Source organism: Artemia sp. Qi Xiang Cuo, chromosome 19 (assembly GCF_049724085.1).
Source record: "Artemia sp. Qi Xiang Cuo chromosome 19, ASM4972408v1, whole genome shotgun sequence".
NCBI classification, from domain to species: Eukaryota; Metazoa; Arthropoda; class Branchiopoda; order Anostraca; family Artemiidae; genus Artemia; species Artemia sp. Qi Xiang Cuo.
This window is the reverse complement of record NC_142812.1, coordinates 29401400-29409615: the sequence shown is the minus strand read 5'-3', so window position 1 is coordinate 29409615 and position 8216 is coordinate 29401400. Positions and strand designations below refer to the sequence as shown.

The following is an 8216-nucleotide window of genomic DNA, read 5'->3' as shown; positions in this document are numbered from 1 at the left end:
CTAAGTATCAGAGTGAATATATTTTTTTTATCAACATCCTTTTTCAGATACAACAAATATAATTGAGAAAGTTTTAATATCATATTAATAAAATTATGTATCAGTTCTTTGTTGGATATGCTGGGTAAAGTTGACAAAGGCTAAGTGTCAGAGTGAATAAATTTTTTTATCAACATCTTTTGTCAAATACCTCAAATATAATTGACAAAAATCTAAGTATCAGAGTGATTAAATGCTTTATCAGCATTTTCTCCCACATATCTCAGATATTGTCAATGCGTCGGATTTATTAAAGTCCATATGATCACTACTTTCTCGAATATAATTGATTAAATTGGCAAAAGCTAAGTAACAGAGTAAACAATTTTTTTTCTATCAATGTTTTTTATGAGAAACATATAAAATAATTGACAAAATCTGAGTATTAGCGTGAATAAATTTTGGATGTTTGACCTTTACTTTCCAAAAAGACAAAGGGCATCCAGGTAAGCCTTTCAGAGAATGTTGACGGGAGTGTTGAAATAAATCAAAACACCTTATGTGTATATACGGGTTGGCAAAAGGGCGTGACTCAGGAATGACTGAAAATATTAATTTGGAACTTTCAGGAAACCATAAGAAGATGATCAATTGACCAAAAGACAATGTTTGCTCGCCACTACTACTACTTCCACTACCGTCACTACTAATGCTACCACTACTACTACTACTACCATTATTACCACTAAAACTACTGCTTCTGTAGCGAGGAAATTTCTGGGGCATCATGAGTGGGATGTTCAACAGGCCGAAAGGCAAAGAGTATCTGCTACTACTACTTTTAATACTGCTGCTAATGATGTTCCTATGACTACCACTACTGCTAGGATTCTAGTAAAATTAAGGCTATGCGTACGAAGGTGAAAATTTGACAATAACTTCAGAAAAGTAAAGAACTTCATTAAAATAAAAATTAGCAGAAATTCAAATCGAATAATCTACCAATCGTAAAAGTACGACAAATCACCATAAATAAATCAATGAAACCCACAACGAACAGATATTTCAACAAATAACTGAGTCAAACTTAAAACAAGCAGAAATTAACACGAGTAGGGTTGATAACCCCCATGCCTTCTCGAAATCAGAACATAATTTGGACTCTATTGCAAAAAAAAAAAAAAAAAAAAAAAAAAACAAAAAAAAAAACAAGAAAAACAAACATAAAAGATACAAACAAATGAATGTACATTGTCAGTTTAATATACATATGCTGATATTTTTATTCCTTAAAGTCTTAATAATTTTCGATCCATTAAAGTTTAAAAAGTTATATTTTAAGTGAAGTCCAAATTATGTTCTGGTCTTGAGAAGGCATGGGAGTTGTCAGCCCTACTCATGTTAATTTCTGCTTGTAATTTCTGCTCGTTTTGGGTTTTATTTTTTTATTGATGGTGATTTGCGGTAGTTTTACGATTGGTAGATTATTCGATTTTATTTCTGCTCATTTTTAGTTTCATGAAGTTCTTTACTTTTCTTTGAAAAACTTATTTTGTGGAAAGTTTTTTATATTAATAGTAGAAAATGGCATTAATAGTCGAGTTTGGAGGAGCCATTGCAAAAGTATTCGTGTTAGGAATAATCATGATAAGAACAGTTAGATTAGAAGGGGTCTGTGTGGGACTAGTAACGGCGGAGCTTTTGGTGGTAGCCATGGTGGTTTCCATTTTGGTCAGAATCACATAAAATTTGGAAAATAAATAATTACCTTGTTTTAATTTTGGATTTTAATAATACTAAAGAAAAAAAAGTATTCGCCTCGTATTCAACAACCTAAGAAATCCCTGGATATAAATGGAAATTAGGTTCGAGCCCTTTATGAAAAATATGGGCTACATACTGCGTTTTCTTGCAGACTACGATTTAGAACCCCCACATTACAATTTTAGCATAGTACTGATTGGCACAGCCCTTTCAGGGCAAATATAACTTTGAAGTTGTGATCAAATAAGGTTTTCTTCAACTTTCTGCAATCATCCATAGAAAAAAAAACAACAACAGAAAACAAGTAAAAAACATTGAACACGTTATGTTCTTTATATAAGCCTGCTCTAGTACATAAACTCTAAAAATCATCAATGGTCATTTCCACAGTTCCCAATTTATAATTCAAGGGTTGCCATTTGCATCTTCAGAAGAATCCTTTTTTGACTTTAATTCATTCAATTTTAATTCAATTGACTTTCCAATTGAAATTTTCCTACCCCAGCCAGAAGTGGATTCAGGATTTCTGTTAAAATTAACACAATCTTTTCTTTCGCTCGACAAGTTTGTATGTCAGAATCCCAATTACCTGCGGTTTCTCAGACTTTTATTCACCAATAAATATAATTTAAAATGACGATACTCTTATTCATCACGAAAGGCTCCATGGCCAGGGATACAAGGAAAAAAAAATACGGTACTTGTATGATATAACCCCTGCAGCTCAAGAAGTGAAGTTTGGTTAATCCTTATAAAATATACCTAAGTATGATAAGAATATAATACTTTGGAAACAAACCTTGGCTATATTGGCACATTGGGGGGTGGGGGTAAAGTACAGCGGGTCTACATGCAGAATGTGTTAGCAACAATTATTCTGATATTATGAAGTAAGAATTGTTTTCGGACTTCAGACTGTCCAAATACTTTGCCCCTCCCCCCTAATGTGCAACTATATAGCCCAAATTATTATTTTTCTCTCTATTCTGTCACTTCTCTTTCTTGTATCACGCTAAGTTGAAAGAAACGAGCGAAAGAAACCGGTTTACAGTGCGTCAATGCATAAACAACTTGAGCTGCTGGAAGTATATCATTCAAGTACCAAAAATACAATATAAGCAACAACCAAAAAAGACCAATCGCCAAACAACATATGAGATTAAAAAGAGACCCTACCTGAGGCCTGGGAGTCAAAGCGTAGAGAAGACCACCATATATCATGAAACAAGCACTCAGGGGACATCCCCTCCACGGACGAAGAAAAACAAATGTTCTGCTTGATTCTTAACTAAATAGTCCTTGAGAATCCTTTTAAAAGTCCCAAACGAGTGGCATCTCTGTACTGAAGAAGGAAGGGAATTTCAAACCTGAAGACAAGCAATAAGGGGATTGAAATCTAACCGTATAGTAGGGGTAGAAGGAATGCAGATCTTATGTGAAGAACGAATGTTGTATGGGGCTGAATCAGAAGTAAGCTGAGGAGTTTTTTTGGAGAGATTTTGGAATACTCCCATGAAGCTGACGAAAGAAAAAAAAAAAAAGCACAAGAGAGAATGAAAATAGAGTGTAGGTTTAGGAGTGGTTTTGGCGAGGAACGATTGATATCCATAGCCAGACGTCACGCTTGGGTATGCATGACAGAAAGCGACCCGCTGTACAGAAAGAAAAGTAGACATCAATACAATGGGGCAATACGAAACATATGACTGGACAAGGCAGAAAAAAAAGCTTCAAGATAGATCCAGGAAAGGTATATCCGAGTTTTCGAGTGATATCCAAACTCCGTGAGACTTTAACCCTAACCATGGCTATGTGGTGCCCAAACGAAGGTTCTCATCAAGCAGGATACCAAGAAGCCGGACCAACCAATCCTCTGGTCTACACAAGGAGCCTTGTGACACCTGAAGCTTTGTAAGCTGATTCTTAACAGCTTCATTCAAATGCAAGTAAAACTATGGCCAAGTCAAGGGTGGGCCAGTTTTAACATATTCAGCAACTTCTAAATAATCTTTAGAAAAAAAAATTATAGCGTACTTATTTTCAAGAGAATTGTGGCAAACATGACATTCACGTGCTAAATTCAGATGCAAGTCTTAAAGCTACTTGGTAAAAAGAACATAAGTTGGTTAAAATGGTAAAGGAGGAGAACTTAGGTTAATGACAGATTTTATTCATGACTAGATTACAAAACAGATACATTTGAAAATGTAGCACAGACAACTGGAATGTATTTTAACGGAATCATACACACTCATACACCTTAATTCAGAAACATAACAAATCCCCTGATATGATCCAGTTTACAATATAATTGAGCTGATGACGAAAGGCCATACATAGGTGAGTGCTCGTTCCCAAATAAAGCCAAGACTTCACCAAAATTTCTTCAAGCAAAGCAAAAAGTAAAAAAAAAAAAAAAAAAGAAAAAAGAAAAAAAGAATCAATTTACAGTCACCAAGAAATTTTTTCCATTTAATCATTTTAAATAGTATAATCCACATTTAGTCAGCCTTTTAGTATAAATCAAGGATGTGGGAACTACAGACCAAATAACACACGTGGCTTGCCAAAATTTAAAAGAACTGAAAAACTGTTCTGCTTTAAAGATCTTTTGTGTTGACTATTATAATTATTAGTTGTAATTATAATAATTATGTTGACTACATTATAACTATATGTTCTAATCTTGGCATTTCTGTCTAGGGTTCCCATAATTTTTTTTTTTTTTTTTAGTTTTTAGTCATATTCCTGCGACTTGAAAAGTAAATTCTTGTTATAAAAAAGATAGATTAAGAATACCAAGGGTCAGATATGTTAATTGTAGTGCAAAATTTAAGAGAAAAAAAGGGGGGGGGGGGCTATAGCCCATCCCAGACTATAAAAACGAAAACTTAATATAGTTTGAAATAACGAAATTGTTGCTACTAGTTGCTTTTCAGTGAAACCTCTGCATTATATATGTATAACCGACGTCGTTAATATAACTACTTAAGACTACAACTGAAGAAAAGTTATCCAGACTTTAAATGTCAAGAGTCAGTTACTGTAACTCTTTGGCACTGAAGTACATGAATGATTTCAACCTTATAAAAGATAAAGGAATTTGGTAGCTAGTCATCCCCAAGCCCCCTGAAGAAGATAAAAACTCAGAAGAACTAAAATTGAAGCTTGTCTAAAATAAAAAGCATTTAGCATCATCCAACAAAATAAAGAATAAAACATCAGGAAAAACCCAAATAAAAATTGCCTTGCATGTAATTCATTTATCTCTTATTTTACTATTACTTAATACTGGACTGAAGCTAAAAGGCCCAGCTTTGCCAAAAGGCCGTACTAGGTATAATTTAACAAGCTACTGCTGTGAAGACTAACCAAGCCATAACCATTTTATAGTAAAAAAGAACTTTAAACCAAAAGAGTATTTGGAAAACTGAACCCGTATTATCATCTTTCCCTTTGAAAATAGTCAGAATTAAAAAGCAAATTCAGTTAGGCCAATGGTGCACGAGTTTTGAGATATTAACTAGAAACACTTTGGATATCACCCTTTGTATTCACCAACCAAAGATCTCAATCTTTCTCTAACTACAATTGGGTGGAAATGAGGCGCAGATTCAATTTTATTTTATATAAAAATTATATTATTGATTTTTTATTATAAGAAAAACAGGAACCACACTTTATCAGTTAGAAAACAAAGCGTTTACCCTTGTAACCTGTTTTTCATACAATGCAGTAATGTATTAAACGAGATAGACTCGAGTACTTTTTGAAATCTCATTTGTATCTCGCCCTTTTAACTTCACATTAGAAACAAAAAAATCAGTAATGTAGTATTTCGATACTACGAGTAAATGTGCTTTAAAGTTTGGAATGTAGGGTATATAATCCACATTAGAAAGAACAAGAAAATATTCACGAGTCTCTACACATGAATCTTAAATCATGAATATGAATTTATTATATTTTTCAAAATAATTCGCTGTAGGCTGAAATTCAGGGAATAGAGCAGTAAATTTTTAGAAGCATGTAATAAAACCCCACACATTGGCAATTTATATTTAAATTCTCCAAAATTTATCTCAAGTAATCCTCGTTTCCTAATATCCCAAGCGTTTGTCAAACATTGTGGTTTATATTGAGACTTTATTATCATCAGCTAAGAGCTTGCTTAGTTGAACGACGGAATTCGTCTCTTGTCTAGAAAACATTGCTTTACCTATGTACTAAAACCCCAGGAGTGGAGATAATTCAAACAAATAAGACAACGACCTTCTATACGCGATACTAACACTTGGAATGCGCTACTTTCTAACGATTTTGTTAGTTTCTTGCTCCTGTACCAGGAGCAAAAAACTACTATGCTTCAAGGAAGTGAATTGTTTAACACTCTAAAACTTAATAACCAGATAAGCAAATCGCTCACCCTTCGACTCGTTACAGTTTCCTTTTCTGTAATTTTCCAATAGTGCACAAACATAGTTTTAAGGCCATTCAATACCACAAGGGATCGCCCTATCTCGTCCATTATAAAATTTTTTAGTTTGAGTGGCCGACCTATTTAGAATTGATTGGGCGGTCTTGCCAAACCTACTTTCCTGGAAATCTTAGAAAAACTATTTAACTTCTTCCGTTTTGTACCAGAGATAGAGATATTTAGATTTAATGATACTTACATCATTAGAAAACGTGTTTTTTATTTTTTTGTTATTCAGCGGAGCAGAAAGTTCAGGAAAGGGTAATCCCTAAAAATATTCTTGTATACCTGCTTGGAATATTCTTGTATACATTCTTGTATACCTGCTTGGAAAACATAAAAGTCAGCTAAAAAAAAGTATCATTGAATAATTTGACAGTATGGAAGTTTCCTGTTGTGCTAACCGCCTTGTTTGAAATCTTTGCGGACACACGATGCATATTATTTATGCTGTATATAAACTGAATAGACAACGTTTTGCTTAACTATTTGTAAGAGATTATAGGTTTTCTTTGTTTTTAACCTATTATCTCATTAGCTTTTTCAACTGTTGAGACATTTAAAATCTCTATCAATTTTTACCAAAATTGATTGAGAAGCTCCCTGTGGTGCAGAAAAAAATTTCTATTTGACCCTTTGTCTTTGAGACTGTCAGCCAACCCTGAGACTCGCAATATGACATTTATGGTATCGAACACCCTTAATACTCAAATTTACTTAAGCGATCTTCTTTCATTTTATGTGCTGATTGAGCTATTACAAATTTGATATTTACGTATATTCATTTGGAGTTAATATTCATTCAGTTTGTTAAGAAAAACCTATAGAGTTTAATAAACTTCTTTAATCAGTTTATTAAATTCTTGAATGAATCCATCAATGCTAAATCAGTAGTATGGGATTTTTGCATTTACTTGCAATCTTGACCATTTGAATGATCTTTGCTCATGAAACCAACCTATGTCAGTAAATATAATCCTCTTATGGAAAAATTAAACATGGCAAACTGACACTTATTCGATTCACCCATAAATTTGCGCAAGCGATGTGATAAGATCTTGGACCGAAATTAACACTCATAGACGTAACTTCGCATAAGCAGATCCCACACTGAAGCGACAGTGGAGTCGATTTACAACAAATGGCATCCTTTGAATCCATATTTATCTAAAAGAAAGAGAATAAATCAAACACTTCTTAAGAACGGGAAAAAGAGACATTACAAAACAAAAAAAGAAAAAAGACAGAGAAAGATCATAAAAAAAGAAACAAGATTATGAAGTCTATAAAAATTGAAATGGTATATAAAGGTTATGATTCCCAACGAGAGATTTAGTTAGGAATTGCGATTGGGTATAAAATTCATGGCCCAAGAGTATAAAAGTCTCCATCTTGCGTACATAGCCTGGTCGCAAGCCAGTTATAAATCAACTTCAAGATGAATTTGGCCATTAAAGTCGACAATACACAATTTTTTAAAGAGAATTTGACAAATTTACGGCAAAAAATATTCTGATCGCAACAAAATTGGTTATACGATGAAAAAGGTTAGTTCTCCTGGCACTGGGACTTAGTTTTGACACCAAAAAAAGCTTAATTCAAACTCCGTAGTTCTTTGTACAGTTAGGGGCTAGGTTCAAATTCATGCAATGAGTTGCAGGATACTTCAGCCGTTGCCGAGTAACTAAAAAGATATCTAATTTCCTTTCATATAATCCTTCAGTATTCATCGGTCATTCAGATTGACATCATCTAATAGTTTAAATCAATTAATACACAATACGGTGCGCATGGACGGGGTGAATTTAGCCACACCTTCCAGTATAACAGCGTCTCCGGATAAAGGTTAATTTCTTTGACAACTGAAGAAGAGAGCGCTACAAAGCTGTGTCCCGGGCTAAAGCGGGACGCAACGAATAAACTCTACTGCCGGAGAATATTGCTGGCAGAGAGTAAGGTAGGCAATCTTAATTATCTTGAATAAGCAAGCAGAAAT

The 8216-nt window shown here is 33.7% G+C and overlaps 1 protein-coding gene across 2 annotated transcripts in view; it reads right to left on the bottom strand.

Annotated features, from left to right (window-relative positions):
- Positions 1–3911: 3911 nt before the first annotated feature.
- LOC148940705 (uncharacterized) overlaps positions 3912–8216 on the bottom strand; it is a 59699-nt gene continuing 55394 nt past the window's right edge. Inside the window, exons 6-7 of one of the 2 annotated variants that reach the window (XR_016143368.1) lie at positions 6544–7387; positions 3912–6508 (exon numbers count right to left, since the gene is read on the bottom strand). Coding sequence is in view for 1 of the 2 variants with exons in the window: in XM_089105255.1 (XP_088961381.1) it covers positions 7202–7387 (186 nt within the window). In the remaining variant the exon portion in view is untranslated. Of the gene's footprint in view, positions 7388–8216 lie in introns of both variants that reach the window. The other variant, XM_089105255.1, reaches the window with a different exon arrangement.